The sequence below is a fragment of the Chinchilla lanigera genome, unplaced genomic scaffold (genome assembly GCF_000276665.1).
Source record: "Chinchilla lanigera isolate Chin_1 unplaced genomic scaffold, ChiLan1.0 scaffold00068, whole genome shotgun sequence".
Taxonomy (NCBI): domain Eukaryota; kingdom Metazoa; phylum Chordata; class Mammalia; order Rodentia; family Chinchillidae; genus Chinchilla; species Chinchilla lanigera.
The window spans coordinates 6,861,498-6,885,514 of record NW_004955469.1 but is presented as its reverse complement, the minus strand read 5'-3'; the positions used below and the strand labels follow the sequence as shown (position 1 = coordinate 6,885,514).

The window sequence follows — 24,017 nt, the reverse complement described above, 5'->3', positions numbered from 1 at the left end:
TTCTGTCTCACCAAACAAAAAGCAAGACTTGAAAGCATTAAATTGTCTCCAAGTAACCTAACCATTTCCCAGAAGAAGAGTCAGGAATACTTCTAGTTAAAAAAAAAAAAAAGGTCAATGTCACAGGTCTGGCATCCAATAACAATTACCAGGTATATAAGGAAGAGAAAAATATGATCTATAATGTAAAAGAAAATCAATTAAATTCAACCCCCAAATGATTCAAATGGTAGAAGTGATAAATAAGGCTATCGAGCCTATCATAATCACAACAGCTCAATCCCCGCACCAAAGACTCAGCAGAGCAACTTCCAGGGGTCTCCTGCCTGAACAACTGGAGCCTCTGAAGGAGGCAGAACACAGTGTCTGAGGAGTAACTGCCAACACTTCCAAACTGAATGAACATTATATACCCACGAATCTAGGAGCTTAGTGAACTCCAAGAACAAAGAAAATCACACCAGAGTATATTATAATCAAACTGTTTAAAACAAATTATAAAGAAAAAAATTTAAAATCACCCAGAGAGGAGGAAAAAAATCAACCACGTACACAGCAACAAGGAAAAAATGACAGCAGGTATCTCATCAGAATGCTGCAATAGAAGATCTTTAAAATACTGAGAACTAAAATTGCCAACCTAGAATTCAGGGGAAAGAACAAACGAAAACTGAAAGTCATCATCACATCTACACTATAAAGAACATCAAAGGAGCCAGGCACAGTGGTGCACTCCTGGAATCCCAGCACTCTGGGAGATTCAGGCAAGAGGATAGCAGGGTCAGATCCAGCCTTGGCAACTTAGTGACTTAGTGAGACTCTGTCTCAAAATACACAAAAGGGGCGGGGGGCTGGGGATGCAGTTTAGTGAGAAGGCTCTGTATTCAACCCCCAGTTCTAAAAAGGGGACAGGGGGAGGAAAGCCTTCAGGCAGAAGGAAAATGATACGAGATAGAAATCTGAAAACATACAAAGAAATAAAGAAAACTGGAAGTAATAACTACATGGGGACTGCAAACCATCCCCTAAACCAAAACCAACCAACCAAACTATCGAGCAGGGCAATGCATGCCTGCAATCCCAGAACGCTGGGAGGCTTAGGTAAGAGTATCACAAGTTCGAGCCCAGCCTGGGTAATGCAGCAAGACCCTGTCTCAAAATAAATTTGGGGACAGATCAATGTGAAGACACTGGGTTCAATCCCTGGTTCCAAAAACAAAACAAAACAACAATAAAAAATGATTTCTACACAAAAGTAATTAGTGTTTATATATTTTGAAGATTTGATATAAATTATGGCTGTATAGCAATAGCCTGGTCACCACAGTCTGTTTTATGGTTGCTGATCTGTATAATAATAGCAACTATAGGGAGTTACTGCAATAATCTTCTTAAACATTACTTTGAATTTCATCATTCTTAAAATCTGCAGGAGGCTCCAAGGTAACTCTAAATACTTAGGTGGCATGCAACATCCCCTAACATCTTGTCACACAAATTCCACTCTAAACATGATATAAATAACCCTTTAACATTCTTTAGGCTTTTCGACCTGTATTTCTGTCTAGCTTATCCTGTGATAACCAATCTCGAATGTGTTTTTCTCGAATGTCTCTCTTTCTCTCCTCTGTCTGTCTGTCTGTCTTTCTTCATCTTGTGGTACTGGGGATTGAATCTCTGCACCTTCACAATGAAATGAACTATAACCCCATCCTTTTTATTTATTTTAAAATTTTGACAGTGTCTCACTTAAGTTGCCCAGGCTGGCTTCAAATTTGTGATCTTTTTGCCTCAGCTTCTTTTTTTTTTTTTTTTGGTTTTTCTCCGGTACCAGGAACCGAACTCACGACCTTGCGCTTGCTAGGCAAGCGCTTTTGCCACTGAGCTAAATCCCCAGCCCCTTGCCTCAGCTTCTTAAACTGCTGGGATTACAGTGTGTTCCATCATACCTGGCTTTTAGTTCTCTTTTTGAAGGCAACTTTTCCATGACGCTTTTCCTGACCAGGCCCTTTGCTTTTAATTACTCAGTAGTCAACTGTATATACCTTTCCTTTGACATAAAGATGCATGGTCCTATGGGAGTTTACTTCTTACACAATTATTTTGTTCTATTATCAATCCACTGTTCATGTTGTGTTTCCTCAACATGTTACTAGGTATGTTCCACAGAGCTATCTTTGTAGATAGCAAGTAATGAATAAATACTTGTTAAATTAAAAGAGAAATGAAGAAAATGCGCTAATATTCAAGCCATTGTGCATAACATTTTATAGCACATCAAAAATGCTAAAATTTCATGAGACTAAAAATTTTATTTAGCAGGGAATATAGCTCAGTGGCACACTGCCTGCCTGGCAAACATGAGATCCTGAGTTTGATTCCTGGCACAAAAAACAAAAACCAAAAACCAAAAAGCCAAAAAAACCTAAAACTTATTTATAAAGTCTGCCAAAATTTCCACTGTATATATCTTGGGCCATCAATTTGCAAAAGACAGTGGGAACGAACAGAGAAGCACAGTTATTCCTGGTGAATAATTGACAACATACAGAACTTTCCTCGAGACAGTGACAGTGGTGTGTGAGTGCTGTGTGGCAAGCACGCAGCTGTGCCACTCACCTGCTCAGGGCACACAGTGTTCATTCCTGGCATCTGCAAAGAGCTCATCTGCATCTGGCCCATCATTGGGTTCATGTTCTGAACATTTGTGTTTCCACCTGCCATCGACACGGTGATGCTCATATTGTTGTACACTCCTGGTGGTGCGGGTGTGGGCTGGTTCTGGACAGCTTGACTGAACACACTGTTAACTCAAAAACAATGCTGATTACATTCACTGGTCATGGATACTGTGACTGGACTCTCTTTTAAATTAATACAGTGCCAAGTGAAATATTATACATTCTTAAGTTACATGTAAAACTGTATTTCATTATAATATACCAGGACTAAATATAATTCAGATACATTTTGAGCCAGGTGTGGTGGCACATGCCTGTAATCCCAGAAATTGGAAGGCTGAGACAGGACGATCACCTTGAGTTCAAGGCCAGCCTGTGCTACACAGTGAGTTCAAGGCCAGGCTGAACTACGCAGTGAGACCCTATCTCAAAAAGACAAAAACAAAACAAAAACAAAAAAGATACATTTGAACTCTGCCCAGTGGGTTTAAATCTGAAAAGAGCTCATTTTAAGTTACAATTATCTCCTTAGGCCCGTATATAGGTAGCCTCATGTCTTTTCTAGGAAGCAAAATACAAAGGCAATTATGATTTTTTTCATTTGTTTTTTTTTTTTTTTGTATATTGAAAGAGTCTCACTATGTAGTTCAGGCTGACCTTGAACTCACTATGTACCTAGGCTGGCCTCAAGCTCATGGCAATCCTCCTGTTTCAGCTTCCCAAGTGCTGGGATTACAGACAAGTGCCATCATGCCCAGCCTCAAATATTAAATCAATGTGTATTAGTAGGTAGAATAGTATGGAACATATTTAAACTAGTTCAACTTGCAATTTTGTATTTGAACCCTGAAAATTCTCAGGATACAAATATATACACCTAGAGGAAAATGATATGAATTTTATCCTTCATAAGATCTTATGAAACAATACCTAAGCTATGATTATAAAGCAACTGTTAATTCTGGAGATTTTGATTCCAAAAATGATTTTCCTCATCATGGCTTGTTTATTCCTTGTTAGCTCTCAAATGGTAAACAGGATGTACTGACATTTACAGCTGCCAGTACATTAAGGTAATCAGACTGAAATTAACAGGCCAAGAAACAGTCTATTCATCAAGTCTGAAGACAAGCAGCAAATTTTTTCCCAAGTAATTTTAACAGAAGTGCTCACAGAAACAATATGCCTGGTAAAGCTCAAGAGTGAATGAGCCGACCATCCACGTCTGCACAGTAATGTATGCTTCTGGGGCAGTGGTCCCACAACCAATGGTAAGAAAAACCCTATCAATGCACTCATTTTCTAATGAGAACATTTGTGCCTTAGATAATGCTCATTTGTCAACTGACACATAAATGATCACCATGAAGAGAAGGGCTGTACAAGTTAATGCACGGACTGGAGTGATGTCAGAGTTGTTGATAAAAAGTTTAGGGCTTCATTTCCTTTTAAGTTTATATCTGGGACCCTATATTACCTAAAGTCTCTAGTTCCATTTTTGTTTCTTCCATCAGGGAAAGAAGACCAAGTCCTCTGCAGCCTAAGTCACTCACTGGGAAGGGACACCGGGCTTAGTGGACCCTCAAGCTCAGTGTCCACAGGGCCTCACCCTCACACTGTGCTCCTGTCTGCCTTGTGGAAGTGACAGTTTTCTCAGGGTAGTACCAGGTAAGTGGTAATCTCTAAACATGGGGAGGAGGGAGAAAGATGAAGACTCTGGCCTAGAGCAGGTTCTGTAGCAGGTATTAAGGAAGAAAGAGTTCCAGTGAAATAAGTCTGAGAAACAGAAGGGTACACAGGATGTCTTGGCCTTTTAAACTCTAGTATTAGGACTCTCCTTTCAGATGAGTGTTACATAGAAACAATGCCCAGTTCCAGGATTTCTTTCTCTTGCTATCAGACAGACAATGGAAAAGAACCACATTATACCATCTCTGAACCTTACATCAGTCCACTTTATGGTTCTGACTGGTTCATATTGCTTCTCTCTGACCTTCCCTGTCACCAACTATACTCTTGGTTATTTGCAGCAGGAGCTGTTTACTCATGTTTTCTGTGGTATTTCATACCATTCAAGAAGTGAGTTGGAAGTAGGGAAAAATAAAGAATGAGAAGGAGGCATCAAGGACAGAGAATGGTATTGTTTCAGAAATGATGGTCCATGAAATATGATTAAGTAACATTTTTGTTTTGTTTTGTTTTTTATTGAGACAGGGTCTCACTATGTAGAGTCCAGGCTGGCCTTGAACTCATTATATAGCCCAGGGTTGCCTTGAATTTGTGGTGATCCTTCTGCCTTGGCCTCCTGCGTGCTGGGATTACAGGTTTGTCCCACCATACCCAGCTTGATTATGGTGACATTTAATGTCTATGTCAAATAAGGTGAAATTTAAGGAGAGACTTGAAGTGTGAGACAACAAACTGTGCAGCCACTAAGGGAAGACATTCCAGCAGAGGGACTGCAGAATGCAAAGGTATTGAGTTTGCAATGGACTTAGCACATTTGAAGAACAGAAGAATAAACAGAAGCCTATGTGGCTGAAAGAGTGGTAAGAACATGCATGATGTCGGACATGTATCCAAGAGCAAGATGACACAGGGCTTTCAGGGCCCTCTTTTGTATTCTGAGTCATTTGGGGGGTACTGGAGAGTTGTGAATGCAGAGCTGACACACAACTCCCTTGCTTTCAGAGCACCACTGGCTCACGCGAGACTAAACTTTGGTGGAGAAAGGGTGGAAGCAGGGAGACAGGAAGAAAGCGAGGGTGGCTTGCATTACAATGTGATAAGTGGAATGGGTAAGAGGGGAGCGATGCTAAGAAAGTGAAATGATTTGGTAATGTATTTGATGTGAGATGTGAGAGACAGACAAAACGTTTTTCTTTTGAGCAATTAGAAGAACAAAGTTGTCATGGAGACAGGGAATAGTAAGAGGAGCAGGTTTTAGGGGGAGGTTTTTGGGGGCTAGATTTGAGACGCCTTTAAACTACATGGAGATGTCAGTGAGGTAGCTGGTACTGCACGGTATCTTGGGATTTGGTTGGGCTGCAGATTTAATTTTGGGAGTAACAGGCATAGAGACAGACAATTATAGTGGTAAGATTGGATGATGTAACCATGAGAATGAGCTGATATGGGAAAGAGGTCCTAGAATGAACTCTGCAGGTCAAGGAAATACCTCCAGCAAATGGTAGTCTCCTGCAAAAAAGACTCAGAAGTAGGGTGAACTTTCAAGAGACAAAGTTGTCCAAGAAACCAAATGAAGAAAGAGCTTCAAGAAATTATAAATGAAGCTAGGTAAAATATTGTGTGCCTATAATCCTACTGTGAGAGGCTGAGGCAGGAGGACTCCAAGTTCAAGCCAAGCCTCGGAAACTTAGTAATTTAGTGAGACCCTGTCTCAAAACAAAAAATAACAAAGGTCTGTAACTCAGTGTGAAGGCCTTGGGTTTAATACACCCATTCTTGCAAAGATAAATGGGGAAGGGGACACGGCTCAGCAGCAGAGCACCTGCATAATATGTACAAGGTCCTGATTTGATTCCTATCCTCACAGAAAACTGAAATAAAAAAGAAATGATAAATGCTCAAATACAGCAGATGTTACTGACAATCATTGCACTGACACTGTGCAGGACATTGACCACCTGACAAGAACAATCTTGGTGCAGTGGTAAAGATGAACCCCTGACTGGTTTGACATGGGAGTGGGAGGAGTGAGGGTGGATACACTGTAGACTTTTAAGGAACTGAACTATAGAGGGGAGCAGAGACACAGGTGAGTGGGACCTGTAGGCAAGACTGTTTTTTCAATCCATTCTTTTCTTTTATGGGGCTGGGGAGTCAAACTCGGTGCCTTGCGCATGCTAGGCAAGCACTCTACACCTGAGCTACACCTCCAGCCCTCTGAGTTGTGCTAAAGTACTTAGGTGGAGGTAGGGGGCAGGGGTTTAGTTGGATTTTATTCGGGAGTTTTTGCCACATACAAGAGCAGCAGAGGGAAAGCTGACAGGGAGTTGAGAGTTGCTATAAGGAAGAAACTGGAATTATGGACATCAAAAGTGAGTTTAGGAGGTAGGGATAAGAACATTTTAGAGACTAAATTCCTCTTGTATGCTACAAAGACTACTCCATTCCTGCCTAATTTATATACCATCCCTGCTAAGTGCTACATAGTTCTCTAACAAAGACTTCCTCTCTTACCTTTCAATGAACTTTAAGAGAATATGGCCTTATGTTTTCAATTTTAGCTGCCTTACTTATTATGTTGTCAGATTAAATGGTTTCCCTGTCATTAGAACCAAGACACAACCAAATTAAAATCCTTATAAAACTCAAGTGATGTGTGAAAAGTTCAGCAGCCAGGATCTGGGAGAAAAAGACTTCAGTGTGATAATTCTAAGCAAAATGGGTAAGATGAAGCCACATGAAAATCTAAATTTTTAAAACAGAGCAGAATGACCCATAAGTCTTAACATCTCTTGTTGTTACTTTAAAACCTTTCAAACACACTATTGGCCCACTACTCAGGCTCTATTGAATTCTAACATTTTAATAGCCTTAGTTTACATTTGTAAGATTTAAACATGTTTTTATGAAGACTTTTTTGTTTTGGTGGTGCTGGGGATCAACCCAGGGCCTTGCACTTGCTGTTAGGCAAGTACTCTACCACTGACCTACATTCAAACCCCTTTTTATTTTGAGACAGGGTCTCTCTACGTTGCCCTCCTGCTGAGGTGGAAGGATTGTAAGTTAAGAGTGCCCAGCTCATAAAAAGAGACCTTTAATCCCTTTCTACATGTGTCCCAGGAAAGCTCTGCTACTTACGGGAGTTAATTATATTCCTGAGGTGCATCGGGAGATAGGATGAAAAGACTGTGGGCCACTCCACCACTTCTCTGTACTATCAGTACACAAATTTGCTTTAATGACTTGATACTTCAAACATTTAAAAATTATTATTTTTCTTTGTTGATAACAAAGTTCAGTCCTTCCATTACACAAATGGAAGTAGCCAATAATCATCTATTCAGATTTATATGCTGCAGAGTATTAGGAATGCACATATATAAAAACTGCCCCTTACTTGTTGCTTCCCATTGCTCCTTGCTGCCAGGCCTTCATGTCTGGTGACTGGTACCCGGAAGTGGGCGGAGTTTGTTGGAGCAGAGAGCTCTGAGGAGGAGGAATTGGCATTGGCACCATGGAGCTTCCCGGGCTCAGAGATGGTGCAAAGTTGGCCTCACTTTGGGGAACCATTCCTGAAAATTGACACAAATTAATTTATGTGAATGCACTGTAGACTTATTAACCCCCACATGAGAATAAACTCAAAGGATTCACAATATATTTAGAAATATCTTCTTCAACAAAGTAGGGAAAAAATACGTCTCTTAAAATAAGCCAGGATATCTTATACAAACACACAGATAAACACACAAATTTGGAAGAATGCTTTCCATTTACTGAGATATTGATTGCTTAGAAGGACTATGTATGATTTTCTTTTCTTTTTTTTTTTTTTTGAGCAGCAAAGGCCAACAGGAGAAAGGAGATGAACTCACAAACCAACTTCTTGACCTGTTTGGGGTCTGGAGATTACATGAACAGGATAAAAGAAATGAGGGGGAGGGATAGGTTCCTAAAGGGGAAATGTTCATGTCTTTTCTGGCAATAGGCAGATTTTCTGGGAATTTGGGTGTCACTTCTTTTCAATCCTATTATGGTTCTTCTGGTTTCATCACAATAGTCTACTGTCAAGGTGCTGGTGTGTATGTCATTTAGTAGGCTGATGGGATTATGAAGTTAGAGGTTCTCTGGCAGTCACTTTGTTAACACGAATTTTTAGGTGTAAAAACATATGAACACATGTGTTAGATTATTTGGGTAATAAAAGTAACCTAAAAAGGGAAACAATTAGGTAAGAAAAACTCATATTTGAGAATGAAAAATAGAAAGTTTTGTTGTCTATACTTCAGTCTTCTGTTTTTCTTTTTAAAAAAGCTTTACTGAAACATTATCTACATAGCATGAAATTCATCCACTGTAAATGCAGAATTAAAGTATTTTTTAATTTAAAAAATTTAAAAAAATATTTGTTTGAGATACTGTGTAGTCCAGCCTGGCCTTGAACTCACTGTGTAGCCAATCTGGTCTCAAACTCTTGTCAGTCTTCCTGCTTTAGCCTCCTGAGTAATAAAGGTAATTTTTTTTTTTTCTGTCTTTTTGAGACAGGGTCTCCCTGTGCAGTTCAGGCTGGCCTTGTGCTCACTTTGTAGCCCAGGCTGGCCTCAAACTTGCAACAATCCTCCTGCCTCAGCCTCCCAAGTGCTAGGATTACAGGCGTGCACCACCATGCCTGACAAGGGTAATTTTTAAAATCAGGTAACTATCCATCTTTATTCTTCTTTTGAAAAATTGTTTTGGCTATTCAAGGTCCTTTGCACTTTCAAATACATTTAATTAATTAATTAATTTTTTTTTGGGGAGACAGGATCGTACTATGTATTCTAGGCTGGCCTCAAACTGGCAACGATCCTCCTGCCTCAGCTTCCCTGAGGGCTGGGATTACAGACATGTGCCACCATGCCTGGCTCCATTTTAGGATAAGCTTATCACTTTCCTGAAAAACAATGCTGAAATTTTGATGGCGATTACGCTGAATTATAGGCAATTTGGAGTGAACTGCCTGCTTTTCAGTTTTCTTTCTTTCTGAATAGTTTTCTATCTCTGGATAGTTTTTATTGCTATACTCCTTCAAATTCATTATTTTTTTCTTCTGTAAATTTTATGCTGTTGTTTATTTCATCTGCATGTTTTCCCACTTCAGACACTATGGTTTTTTTAAAAGACTGATTTTGGTTTTAGGGCTATTTTATATTTTTATTTTTAATTTTTTGGTTTTATTTGATTTTTTTTTTTTTTCCGGTACCGGGAATCGAACTCATGACATCGTGCTTGCCAGGCAAGCACTGTGCCACTGAGCTAAATCCCCAGCCCCTGGTTTTATTTGAGATAGAGTCTCACTATGTAGTTCAGGCTGTTTTAAATAGACTTCCTGAATTCACTTTGTAAAATATCTTTCCTTCAGAAAGCAGTAAGAATAATGGGGTAAGTGTGTCTGACGCTGGGGGTGATAGTTTGATAGAGATCTTGTTTCTTTTATTGTAATAAGTTAAAAAATTTGAAGATTAATTATATTTTTTATTACAAATCAAAGTCTAGTTTCTTCTAGTACAATTCTTTGTCTAGACTATGTTAACTCTCCCCACTAGACCATACAGGAGGATCAGAGCCATCTGATAGCAGCAAAAAGAATCAGAATTCATACTTCCATCCACTTATCTCTTCAAAGACACACTGAACATCTACTCACTGACAGATCACTGTGCTAAGCACTGGAGAAACAGAAAACAAAGATTAAAATGATCACTCGTTATTCATGTTATTTGAAAAGAAAGCTAGGTTAGCAAGTGATTATAGAGGGTGGTGGTGGTGAGTGTTTATGATTGGGTTATCAGGATAGGATTTCCAGAGAAAATATATCTGAGAGGAGGAAGGAACAGGAATGACAGAGGAGAGGAAAAATATTTTATAAAGTGGGTACAGGAAGTCTAAGGGCCTAGAAGTAAAAGGGAACCAAGGTGTATGCTTTCTTAGAACTTAGGAAGTCTGTTGTAGCTGGAATGCTGAGCTGTGGAGGGAAGGGGAAATACAGGTGTTGTATCTAGCTATGAACAAGTTTGGAGTACTGGGGGGAAAAGCAAGCATGTCTGTTCAGTACAGCTGCACATATGAGCCAAAAATCTGGTTCAGAGGTAGAGAATGAAGGCATTAGCATGCAGAAGTCCCTGCAGCCCCAGAAGTAGACCACTGAGAGGAATACATAGAACAGCATGTCTATTCAGTTCACATTAGAGGGATCACTAGATGGGCTTCAAGGAACCCATGAAGTGGGTATAATATTAAAAGATAAATTCCCTCATGTTTATTATGAATATTACCTTGTATAAAGCCATTTTGATGTTTAATTCTATTCCTAAGCATTCATCATGGCATGATAGTCTAGAAAGATTTTCTGTTTTCAAAAATATAAGAACACATACTCTGCCATTCCTATTACTTACATGTCCTTTCATTTAATTTAGGGCTATGATAAGCTGAAAAATGCAAAGTAAAGCTAACATAGATATCTTTGGTTTTACTGTTATTAACATGGGAATCATTAAATGTTTCTGCTAAGAGCCAGATAGTAAATAGTTTTTGTCTTGGAGGCCATAAGTTTTCTGTAACAACTACTCTGTTGTGTGAAGCCAGCCATGGATAAACTAGTAAGCATGTGAACATAATAAACTATAGAGAGCATGGCTGTGTTCCAGTAAAACTTATTTACAGAAATAGTGGAGCTGAATTAGACTTATGGACTTAAGTTTACTAACTTAAATTCATGCAAACTTCATGTTCCCGAAACATGCTAGGACATATATGTTTTAGAACTTTTGTGTGGCAAATTTACTGGCAATAGAAGCATAAAACTAACAAATACCAAAGACCCCTACATCTGAATTTCCTTAAACTACAATAAATTGGTGTGTGTGTGTGTGTGTGTATGTGTGTGTTTCACAAGGCGTAATTTCAAAATGTTTCAACTTTTCTGAATTTGAATTGGTACTAACTCAAAGCCTGGTCTTGAAGCTCCCTAACCAGAATCCTACTCGTGTTAGAGCAAATTTATAATTTAGAGTAGAAGTTAAAAACACAGTATTTTTAAATGTTATTCTCTCCAAAAAACTAACAATTTCTTTCCAATATTACTTTGAAGTAGTTTATGGAAGAATGGACAGCTATTTCATTTCAGTTTAGAAATGGATGAAACTATGACTTTTTATTGTACTTATTTTCTGGGTTTTGTCTGTAGTATGAATGCTCACTTTCTCAAAGAAAAATTCTTATTTTGTGAAAAATATTTTTTGTCAATCAAAAAAGTTGGTCTGGGAGAACAATTTAGGTACTTATGACAGATGGGTGTACTATATGGGCAAGTCAAGCAGCAGTGCTTCTCATTAAATTTTTAAAGCTGTTTTAATACTTCTTTCACTTATATAATGAAGAGGCTCATTTTCATTTTTTCAGCAACTTGTCATTAATGTTGTGTAAAAGTTTGATTAAACAAATTTTTGTAACTGTCACTATTTATTGGAATCTCAACATGACAGAAAGGAAATTTAAAAACCAAGGGACAAGAAAAGAACAAAAATTAAAAACGAAAAACTTTTGGAAACCAGAATGTTCACTGCAGAGGAAGCTATCACCTAAGCAGTCAGAAGTTGTGACACCACTGAAAAGTCTGAGATACTTCAGTAAGACTGATAATCCTTATGTAAACTATCAAAAAAATCGCACAAGGAGAAAAACTATATGCAAATTTTGAATTAATGCTCTAAAATTCATTGTCTGGGGATAACTTTAATTAGGTCTCACTGGGCTCCATGAGAGAAAGTAAAAAAATAAGAGAATGTATTTTGCATATAAAATGTTAAACACTTTAGAGTCAGACAAGTCCTTATAAATCCTTTAACTTAATCATGTCAGCTGTCAAAGAGGGAGAAGTCTCAAACCATTCAACCATTCAGTGGCAAGAGTTGAGTGTGGAGCCTGGACCTCCTGACTCTACTCCTGGAGTCTGTCCTCTGACGCACAATGCCTCAGTGGAAATGTGCAGAAGCAAGCCCTGCACAGGCCTTTGAGTGTATTACAACGAAGTGTGTTACTTAGAAAACCAACACACAATTGTGCCCCTCCTACCTGATCCTGGATACTGGAAGACATTCTGCTGCATCTGAGGACTGATTCCAGTGCCGAACTGTCCTCCCATGTTTCCTGCCATGCCTCTGCTCACCATGCTGTTACGGGTGGCCAAGGATGCTTCAGGATTTGCTGCCAGTTGTGAAAATGGGCTGGTAGAAGCAGGTGGAGTTCCTGGATTTGTACCATAGTTTGGTGGGTAGGGGAATTGCTGTGGAGCACCCTGAGGAAGACGGGGGTTCCCCATTTGAACTGGCAGTCCAGATGAGGGAGGGAGGTTGTTCCCAAAGCTTTGCTGTCTCATAAGCATGGCTCGTTGCTGCTGTATTAGCTGCCTCTGTCGGTGCTGCTGACTGTACAACTCCCGCTGACGCTGTGCCAACATCTGAGCATTCAGGGGTGGCTACAAAAGAGGAAAAACCCTTCACTAACTAAAATCATTATAGTCATTATTCATACTGGAAAGCTGATAGGAAAAACCTTGAGAGCTTGGGGCAATAAAATAATTATCATTATACAAGGCAAATTAAAACAGAAGGAACAAAAACCTCTTAAGTAATACTAACAAGAGAGAAAATGAATTATGAATTAAATACACTTCACAGATAAAAGTAGCTGAGAAACACTAAGATGATATCCACCTAAAAAGGTGGCTAAATGCAAATTACCAATTACAGTGGAAAAAAAATGAGAAGAGTTACAGAGAGTATATATTAATTAGTTTTGTAATACAGGCCAAGAAAACTGCTAAGAAAAACATAAAAACTATAAGGATGTGAAAGAAAATATACTTGATCACCTCTATCCTATTTGACATTAGATTGTTAGATTTTTTCATTTCAAAAAAATTTATTGTTTTTAGTATTGAGAAACTTAGTTTCTCCACTTTTTCACTGAAATCATTTATGCTACTTTATTTAAATAAGTAAAACGTGATTATAAATTATTTTAATTTTCATTATACTTTTCTACATTTCCCAAATTATTTACAGTGAACATGCATCACATTTACAATTAGAAATACCTACAAATATCATTTAAAAAGAACCAGAAACCTGAAACCTAACGCCTAACAAATTATCACTTAAAAAGAAAATAATTAACTAGAAATAAAATAGCAAAAGAGAATGAAAGGGAAACAGCTGTTTATATCATTATTGTAGCCCAAGAACACTCTAGGCAGTAGGGTAATTGTCTAAATAGCTATGATATCACAGATGAGGAAAGAACGGGTAAAATTAGGTTAACATCACTTTTTGGTTTAATGAGCAAAGTAACATGGCATGGCAACAGTCTTCTTCAGAAGATGCCAATCTGCTGATTATGACAAACACTCTATTACAATTAAACTCACCAACTGGATATAGTTCAATCTGGAAGAAAGTAAAATATGACTTTTTTTATTGGTACATTTTAGATATACATAATGATAATATTCATCATAGGGAATTTGTACCTATACATGGTATATTTTGCTTCTACTTTTTTCCCCATTCCTCTCCCTTCCCTTCAATCCCTCTACCCCTCCTTATTTACAAAAGCTTTCTTTTCATTGTTTTCCCTTCTATTTTTGTCTTGTTCTTTTCCCCTCCCCCATCTGTTCTCCTTCTCATTTGAACATTTTCTCCCCATTTCCTAATATCTACTATACATTTTGCTTCTTATTTACATTTTTGGTTGCTCATGCCAGAGAAACAATGAGGTATTTAAGCAGCTGAGTCTGATTTATTTCACTTGAAGAGGACGGTCTCCTGGTGCATCCGTTTATCTAGAAATCTGTCAAGCTTATCCTTTATGGCTAACAAACACTCCACTGTATATATATAAAAAAATCTGCATCTTCCCAATCCATTTACCAGTTGATAGGCACTTGGGCTGATTCCAAGATTTGGCTATTATACAAGCTGTGCTGTTATAAACACGGGTGTGCATATATTGCTTGGTAAAACACTTTTAATTCTTTCAGGAAGATACCAAGAAGTGAAATAGCTGGGTCTTGTGGAACTTCTAGTTTTAGTTTTGGAGGAATCTCCACACTAATTTCTACAGTGGTTGCATCAGTCTACATTCCCACCAATAGTGGAGAAGGGTTTGTTTTACCCCACAAGCCAGGATTTGTTACTGGTTGTTTTCTTGATAATCAGCATTCTTTCTGGAGAAAGATGGAATCTCAGCTTTGTTTTAATTTGAATCTCTCAAATGGCCAGTGATGTTGAATACATATTTGCGTGTGTGTGTGTGTGTGTGTGTGGCTTTTTTGAGACAGGGTCTCACTATGCAGTTCAGGCTCGCCTTGAGCTTATTTTGTAGCCCAGGCTGGTCTTGAACTTGCAAAGATCCTCCTGCCTCAGCCTCCTGGATGCTGGGATTACAGGTGTGCATCACCACGCTTGGCTTTTCCGTATATTTACTTGCCATTTCTACTCCTTCATTTGAGAAGTGTCTATTCATTTCAGATGCCCATTTTTTGATTGGGTCTTTAAATTTGGGGGTTCTAATTTTTTTGTTTTGAGTTTTTTATATAGTCTAGATAGCAGTCCTTTGAGAAACACCTGGCAAAAGTTTTTTCCCACCATGTGGGTCGTCTCTTCACTTTGCTGATGCTTTCTCTTGCTGTGCAAAAGCTTTTTAATATGATGAGATCCCAGTTGTTGATTCTTTATATTTCCTGTGCAACCAAGGTTTTGTCATAAAGTATCTGCATACACCAATGTCTTCAAGAGTTCTACCTAATTTCTCTGCCAGCAGATTTAGTGTTTCTGTTTTAATATTTAGGTCTTTGATCCATTTTGATTTTAGTTTAGTGCATGGTGAAAGATACTAGTCTAATTTTAATCTTCAGCATGCGCAAAGCCAGTTTTTCGGGCACCATTTATTAGAGGCTAACTTTCTTCCATGAACATGTTTGGCACTTTTGTCAAAGATAAGGTGTCTGAGTATGTCTGGAGTTGTTTCTTCATCTTCTAATTTGTCCATTGTCCTTGGGTCTAGTTTTTTGTTTTGCCAGTACCATGCTGTTTTTATCACAGTAGCTTTGTAGTATAATTTCAAGTCAGAGATTGTGATGCCCTTTGCCTTGCCTTTATTGCCCAGAATTTTTTTGGCTATTCTAGGTCTCTTCTGATTCCAAATGAGTTTTAGAATTATTTTCTCTAAATCTGTGAGATATGCTATTGGTATTTTGATCAGGATTGCATTAAGTCTGTATAACAATTTTGGGAGTATGGCTGTTTTCACAATGTTGGTTCTTCCTACCCAAGTACAAGGGATATCTTTCCATTTTCTGATACCCTCTTCAGTCTCCTTTTTCAGAGTATTGTAGTTTTCAATATAAAGGTCTTTTACTTCCTTTGTTAGATTGATCCCTAGATATTTCATTTTTTTTGGATGCTACTGTGGAAGATGTTGTTTCACTAATTTCTCTCTCAGTGAATTTGTTATTTGTGTATAGGAGTGCTATGGATTTTTTTCTTTTTGTTGTTTTGAGACAGGGTCTCACTATGTAGTTCAGGCTGGTCCTGAACTCATTATGTAGCCAAGGCTGGCCTTGAAATCGCAGCAATCCCCGTCTCAGCCTCCCAAGTCCTGGGATTACAGGTGTGTGCCACCATGCCCAGCTTGCTATTGATTTTTGAGTGCTGACTTTGTATCCAGCTACACTACTGAATTTGCTTATTAAATCTAGAAGTCTTTTGGTGGAGTTTTGGGGGTCTTCTATGTAAAGTATCACATCATCTGCAAATAATGATAATTTAACTTCTTCCTTTCCTATTCTAATTCTTCTTACTGTATGTCTTTCTCTTGTCTAATTACTCTGGCTAATGTTTCCAGAACTATATTGAATAAGAGTGGTGATAGAGGACATCCTTGTGTTGTTCCTGATTTTAGAGTGAAAGCTTTCATTTTTTTGTCCATTTAGTATGATGTTGGCTGTTGGTTTGTCATAAATGGTTTTTATCAGATTGAGATAAAGACTATTTTAATTTTCTGTAAGGTTTTTTAAAATCATGAAGTGGTGTTGGACTTTGTCAAATGATTTTTCTGTATGTACTGAGATACAGGTTTTGTCTTTGGCTCTGTTAATATGGTGTATTATATTTATTGATTTGTGTACGTTAAACTGTCCTGGCGTTCCTGGCATGAATCCTATTTGGTCATGGTGTATAATCTTCTTGATGATTTTCTGCATTGTTTGCCAGTATCTTATTGAGGACTTCTGTGTCTATGTTCATTAGGGAGATAGACCTGTAGTTTTCTTTTTTGGTTGGATCTTTCTCTGGTTTTGGAATTGGGGTAATACTTGTTTTCACGAATGAATTGGGGAGTACTGCTTCCCTTTCAATTAAGAGTTTGAGAAGTAGTGGCCTTAGGTCTTCTCTAAATTTCTTATAGAACTCAGCAGTCAATCTGTCAGGACCTGGGCTTTTCTTTGTTGATACATTTTTAATTATATCTTCAATTTCATTGACATTGGTTTATTTAGAATTTTTATCTTCTCGATCAGCTTTGGTAATTCGTATGTATCTAGGAATCCGTCCATTTCTTCTATGTTTTCCATTACATTAGAATACAGGTTCTTGAAGTAGGTATTGATCTGAATTTCTTCAGAACCTGTTGTAATTTTACCCTTTTCATTCCTAATTGCATGGTTTGTTTTTTGTTTTTTGTTTTTTTTTGGTCTTTTTGAGACATGGTCTCACTATGCAGTTCAGGATGGCCTTGAGCTCACTTTGTAGCCCAGGCTGCCCTCAAACTTGCAACGATCCTCCTGCCTCAGCCTCCCAAGTGCTGGGATTACAGGTGTGCACCACCACACCTGGCCTAATTGCATGGATTTAAGTCTTTTCTTTCCTTTTTTTGATGAGGTTGTCTAAGGGTTTGTCAATTTTATTTAATCTTTCAAAGAACCAACCCTATATTTCATTGATTCTTTGTATTGCTTTAAGTCTCTATTGACTTAATTTCTGCTATGATCTTTACTATTTCCTCCCTTGTATGAGATTTGGACTTGACGTGCTTTTTTTTCTAGAAGCTTGAGATTCAACACTAGGTTGTTTATTTGAGCTCACTCTATTTGTCTGATAAGAGAATTCATCCCTATACATTTCCCTTGTAGGACTACTTTCATTGTGTCCCATAAGTTCCTGTTGTACTGGCATTATTAACTGCAGAAACTTTTTTTTTTTTTTTGGTTTTTCTCCGGTACCGGGAACCGAACTCACGACCTTGCGCTTGCCAGGCAGGCGCTTTTGCCGCTGAGCTAAATCCCCAGCCCCAACTGCAGAAACTTCATCTGTGACCCACTTGTTGTTTAAGAGGGTATTATTTAATTTCCATGTCTTTATGAAGTTTTTGTGGTTTCTTTTGCCATTCATTTCCAATTTCACTGCACTATGATCTGATAATATGCATGGGATAATTTCAGTTCTTTGCACTTACTTAAGCATATTCTATGAGCTAGTATGTAGTTTGTTTTGGAGAATGTTATGTGTATAGCTGAGAAAAAACTGAGGGGTGGAACACTCTGTAGATACAACTAAGTCCATTTGTTCAAAAGTTTGGTACAGTTCTGATATTTCTTTGTTGATTTTTTGGTCTAGTTCATCTGTCTATTTTTGACAGTGGCACACTGAGGTCCCCCCTGACAGTTTTATTTGTGCTTATTTTTCATGTCCCTTAATATTTATCTTACAGAGTTGTGTGTGCTGGTATTCTGTGCATATATATTTATGGATTGTTCCTTTTACAAAGATGTAATGACCTTTTGTCTCCCTTAATCAATCTTGGCTTGAGATCTACTTTGTCTGCAAACAGAATAGCTATGCCTGCTTTTTTTTTGGGTTCCTGTCACATGGAGTATCATTTTCCATCCTTTAACTTTCAGTCTATAAATTTCTTCTTGAATTAAATGTGTTTCTTGTATGCAGCATATTGCTGGCTCTTGTTCTTGATCCATTCTGTGGCTCTAGGAGATTGCCACTGACCAGGCTGTATGTGATCACTGGGCTCACAGTGCTGGTCTTCCTTCTCTGTAGCCTGCCTCTATATATCATGTCACTCTGGGGTAACATGATGTTTTAGACAATGGATGATTTTAATTATATGGTACTTTGGGGGATGGCTTACTTGCTAACAGCAGAAGTAATAAAGCAAATGAATGGGGCTCTAGGAAAAATATCAAATCAGAAATAATTTCTCAGATAACTACAGAGATGGTGACCATAATGAAAGACATGGTTAGTAAGTCTAGAGCAGATACAGATTTGGTTTGGTTCTTTTGATTGGTGATTTGAGACTATTAACATTGATGGTTATAACTGATATGTACTCACTTATCCTTGTCATGTTATTTTCCTGTTGTTGGTTTCCTCCTCCCTTCCTTGTTTAGTTACTTGCTTGGCCTGGTGGATTCATTCTGTTGGGGTTCATGGAGTTGCAGTCCTCATTATCTCTTTCTAGAACATCCTTTGGAATATTCTGGAATGCTGGTTGGTGTTCATGAATTTCTTTAGGTGTTCTTTGTCATGGAAGTCACTTATTTCTCCAGTGATTTTGACAGATAGTTTTGTGGGGTGCATCAATCTGGGTTGGAAGTTGTTTTCTTTTAGGGCTTGAAACATGTTACTCCAGTCTCTCTTTGACTTGAGGGTTTTTGTTGAGAAATGTGCTGTGATTCGGATTGGCTTGCGTTTATGTATGACTTGTTTTTTTTCCTCTAACAGCTTCTAATATTCTGTTCTTATGTTGAATTTTCTTGAAGTCTTACTATTTTATGCCTTGGGGTAGATTTTTTTAATCATGGCTAATTGGAGTTCTATATGTTTCACTTACTATATGTCAAATTCTTTTTCCATGCTTGGGAAGTTTTCTGCCATTACTTCTGTGAACAGATTTTTTATGTCATTTATGCTAACTCCTGCTTTTTCACTGACTCTGCTCAATCTTACGTTATTCTTTGTATCATCTAGCAGCTATTGGATTGATTTTTCATCATTCCTTGGTATTTTCAAGAAACCTTTCTTTTTACAATTGCTTACCAAAATCCTGTCTTGTGTGTCAGATATTCTGTCCTCACATTGGATCATTCTGCTGCATTTGCTTTCAACGGAATTTTTAATCTCCTGGCTATCTGTTTGAATCTGTTTCATGGATTCCATTTCTTTCCTATGTTGGGTGTTCATAGTTTCCATCAGTTTCCTAAGTACCACTATATGTATATATTTTTTTATCTGTATCTGCTCTAGACTTACTAACCATGTCTTTCATTATGGTCACCATCTCTGTAGTTATCTGAGAAATTATTTCTGATTTGATATTTTTCCTAGAGCCCCATTCATTTGCTTTATTACTTCTGCTGTTAGCAATTCAGTGAGTTCAGGTAGATGGCCTTAGAACTGTGCCACCCCACTGGCCCCTGGGTTTGCCTTTGGTGAGTTGGAAATCTGGGGTTGCATCTTGCTTAAGTGTCTTTCTTTCCCTTTCCCTTTCTCTTTCCCTTTCCCTTTCCCCTTCCCTTCCCTTCCCTTCCTTCTCCTTCCCTCTACTTTTTCTCTGTCTCTCTCCCTCCCTCCCTCCCTCTCTTCCTTTTTTTCTTAGTTTAATTCCTGGGTTGATGCTTATAAATTGCTTATGGCATATAGCTTCATTTCTAGTATGCAGAACCTTTAGGAAATGACTGCTTCTCAGAAATGTCTCACAGGTGTGGCTGGCTTTTGGGTTGAGTCTGTTACAAGATCCTACCTCTTACATTTATTGGGTTGCTGAATATTTGGTCTAGCCCCTAGATCTTTGATGTTGGCCTATAGTAGTATTTATGACCTTTAGGCAATCTCAGTCTTGGCATACCAGAAAGAACAACTCTTTAGAACAATTATGTCACCTTGGCTAAAAGTAGTACAATCAGCAATAATAATGGCACCAAACACAGTCTAGAAAATGTCAAATTATGATAACTATTAATTTGCTACCTTTAACCATATGAACTATATTTGTGGTTATAGCAAAATCTAAAATGAACTAGAAAATTGTGTATAGTAAATATGCCCTCAATATAGTGATTTTACCCTCAGAGGACAAAATTTAAAAGGGGTTGGTTGAAAAATAGAGAAATAGAAAAAGAGGAAGAGATTAGAAGCAAGGCTGGAGGACAAAGAAAGATTACAAGAACTTTAGGAAACTGGTGAAGAAATATGGCTTCCTGATAGAAAATCATTTTTCTTTGAATTCCCAACGTGGGTTTATTTGCTTACAATATAATTATTCCTAAATGAATATACCACTGAGATTTGCAATTTTTAAGTAAGAGGAGCCCAAATCTGGCCCCATGAAAATGCCTATATCTACCTGCTTGCAAGAGGCCTCTACCAACATTTATCCCTTTGATTAGTGTTGGCTTTCAGTATTTGCCCCAAATTCATCTAGGTCCATTTAATGAGAGAAAAAAAAAAAAAAAAAGAAAAGAAAAGTTTTGAGTCTTCTCTGAAATTGTTGCTTCAACTTTGTTAACATAAATAAGTAGGTGTAGCAAAAATATTAAAACATGTATTGAAGGAAATCAGAAAGCAAGTTAGTTCCTTTTAAGTTTAAAGTTCCAATGGCTTCATATGTCAGATTTAAATACAAAATCTTCACAATAAATAAATGTTAGAAAATACTGATTTCAGACTGAGCAGAGTCACAAGACAGTTAAGACAGGTAACAAAGTTGTTGGGTTTTGATTAAGTTCATGTTTGATCATACAATTTTATATCAAAGGCTTCCAATTACTGGTACTATTCAGAACAGTAATAAGGGTTTTCTATTTGATCAACTGATATCCTATAACAAGGATAACAATAAAACAAAACACAGAATCTTTGGTTTTAGACAAAATATCAGTAAGATGGATCATAAATAGCTTATTAATTCATTTTAGAAGAAAACAGCACTTCTCATATCATTAAAAGATTAGCTCACACGGTATGACAAAAACATTCAAGTTGACAGATTACAGAATTCCTACCAATGTTTGGCTTCCTCATATTACCTGAGGTGTGATTTGCTGCTGCATGCCTGATCTCATGTTAATGCCAACTGGAGTATTTGCTGCAAACTGGTTCAAGAGAGCTTGCCGATTTTGGTGTATCAACTAAGAAAAATGGAAATAAGGAAAGATCATATTTCTTGACACAGGCATAGAGGGCCTTATATAGCAACATAATTTCCCATGTTTATATGCCAGAAGACTAATTTCTAGCAATTATCAAATACTGCCTTCACAGCACTAAATGTGGCAGAGCATTTAAAAGTAGAAAACACACACAGATATATACTACTGTACTTTTTAAAGCATGTTAATAGTTATTTCATGTAAGTATAGAAAGGGAAAAAAGAAACAGCAATTGTAGGTCTTAAAAGATTGTGAATAAAAAAGCAAGTATATAGTAAAGTGTATATTCTCTGCAAAGTTCTGGAAGATGGAAGGAAAGCTGAGGTAGTTAACATTATATTCTCACTTGAAGGTATTATCTGGTGGGTATGTATCTGGAGAAAAATCCACTATGATATCATTAGCTGGACAGAATTATGTAAGAAACAAATGGTCCGAGAAAATGAATTATTTATATAACTAGAAGAAGTAATTACTTTAGACCAGCATTTCCCAAATTGATGTTCTAAAGAACATTGTTCTGCAGGATATTAATAGATGTGCTAGGAAAATAGCATGCTGTGCTGTATGAAGTATTAGAAATGATGGGTTATACAAGGTGAACAGATTTATTTACTGCAGTAATTTCATGAGACTTTAATTGGCCAAACCACACTGTGCATCTCCAAAGAAGAGGATATACTATACAACTTATTTATTATAAGTCCTCTTTCCTGATTTTTAACAATCAACATCTGTCTCTCAGAATAATTTTCTATAGAATACTAGTTTGAAAGAGCCATCTAAATCAATGATCTAGGGCTCCAGGTCATAAGCATGCTTTATTTGGTGACAAAAGAAACATCCTTAGAAGTGAGATTTCGCTGTAAACAATCTACAGGTGAAAGAATTTCTTCCTCAATAATTTGATAAAAATAGAGAAACAACAGTAAAATAATATTAATACTATTTTTAAAAAATTTTATTTTGGTAGTGCTGCAGACTGAACCTATATTTTGCATATGCTATGCAAGCACTTTACCAGTATTTTGTTTTTGAGATCGGGTCTTGCTATGTTGCATAGGCTGATCTCAAACTCCTGGATTCAAATGATTCTCCCACTTCAGCCTCCCACTGTTCCTGGCTTTATGCTCTTTCATATTTATATGGTACTTTAAAATTTACGAATTATACAACTGTGTTGATATATTTTATTATAGTACATGTAAACTAGAAAGCCTAAGAAAGATAAAAGAATGCAAAGAGTCATGAACACTGGTTAAATTTCTCATTATCAAATAGCTCAATTCTAGTTTCATTTATTTTTTGACTCAGGTCAGAAAACTAACTTTGGGGAAAAGTCCTAAGATGCAAATATTGAAATTGCAACTTGCAGGCACTGTGGAGTAGGGTCAAACACTCACAATAATTGCCACCTCCTTTGTCCTTTAGTCAGTCTGTAAGTATGGCTGAGTGTGCTTCTGAGCTCTCAGTTATGTTCCAAGTGGTAGAACTCTCTGTATTAAGCCAATTCCCCATTGTTTTATTTCTAAAGCTTATTTTACATCTTCATATCTGGTAGAGCATGTCAACTTTAATTTTTCTTCAAGATTATATGTTTTTAAAATAAATTTCACTTCTATTTGTTAAATTCCATTTTGAGATTCTGTAGGAAATCTGCTGAATTTAGACTACTTTTGGAATGATTGTCCTCTTTACATTATTTTTTCAATTCATGAATATCTTTTTGGTATTTTTTTGTTTTTTAATTATGATTTTAATTTTACAAGTCTTGCATGCTGAATATATTGGAATTATACTTTCTAATTGGTGGCTGATTGTAAAAAAAATTGCATTAATTTTTATTTCTTATTTCATCTAAACACTTTACTGAACTTGTCTTTTTTTGTTGTTTTCTTGTTTTTGGGTCAAGGTCTTGCTATGTAGTTCAAGCTGGCCTTGAACTCACAGTGATCCTCTTGCCTCAGTCTCTAAAGTGCTGGGATTACAGGTGTGTGACATCATACCTGGCTGACTCCTCTATATAAATTATAGATCCTCTTGGACTTTTTTTTTGTGTGTGTGTGTCTCTTTGAGACAGAGTCTCACTGTGCAGTTCAGGTTAGCCTTGAGCTCACTTTGTAGCCTAGGCTGGTCTCAAACTCACAGTGATCCTCCTGCCTCAGCCTCCCAAGTGCTGGGATTACAGGCATGCACCACCATGCCCGGCCTCCTCTCGGACTTTCTACGTGTGTTATTTGCATATGATTTGGTTTCTTTCTTGGGCATGCTTTCTATGCTTCAAAATGACTCAACTTTTTTTAGTATACTAATGGTGTTCTCTCTTTTCTTCTGTCCTCATATATATTTATTTACTTAAAATATGGCAGTAGAAACAGCAGATA

At 37.4% G+C, this 24,017-nt stretch overlaps 1 protein-coding gene across 5 annotated transcripts in view; it reads right to left on the bottom strand.

Moving 5' to 3' along the window:
- Ncoa1 (nuclear receptor coactivator 1) overlaps positions 1-24,017 on the bottom strand; it is a 215,808-nt gene that overhangs the window by 7,073 nt on the left and 184,718 nt on the right. For all 5 annotated transcript variants that reach the window (XM_005400388.2, XM_005400389.2, XM_013522653.1 and 2 more), the window contains 4 exons: positions 21,511-21,612; positions 12,486-12,888; positions 7,768-7,942; positions 2,620-2,803 (listed from right to left, as the gene is read on the bottom strand). In XM_005400388.2, coding sequence (XP_005400445.1) covers positions 2,620-2,803; positions 7,768-7,942; positions 12,486-12,888; positions 21,511-21,612 — 864 coding nt within the window. The remainder of the gene's footprint in view (positions 1-2,619; positions 2,804-7,767; positions 7,943-12,485; positions 12,889-21,510; positions 21,613-24,017) is intronic.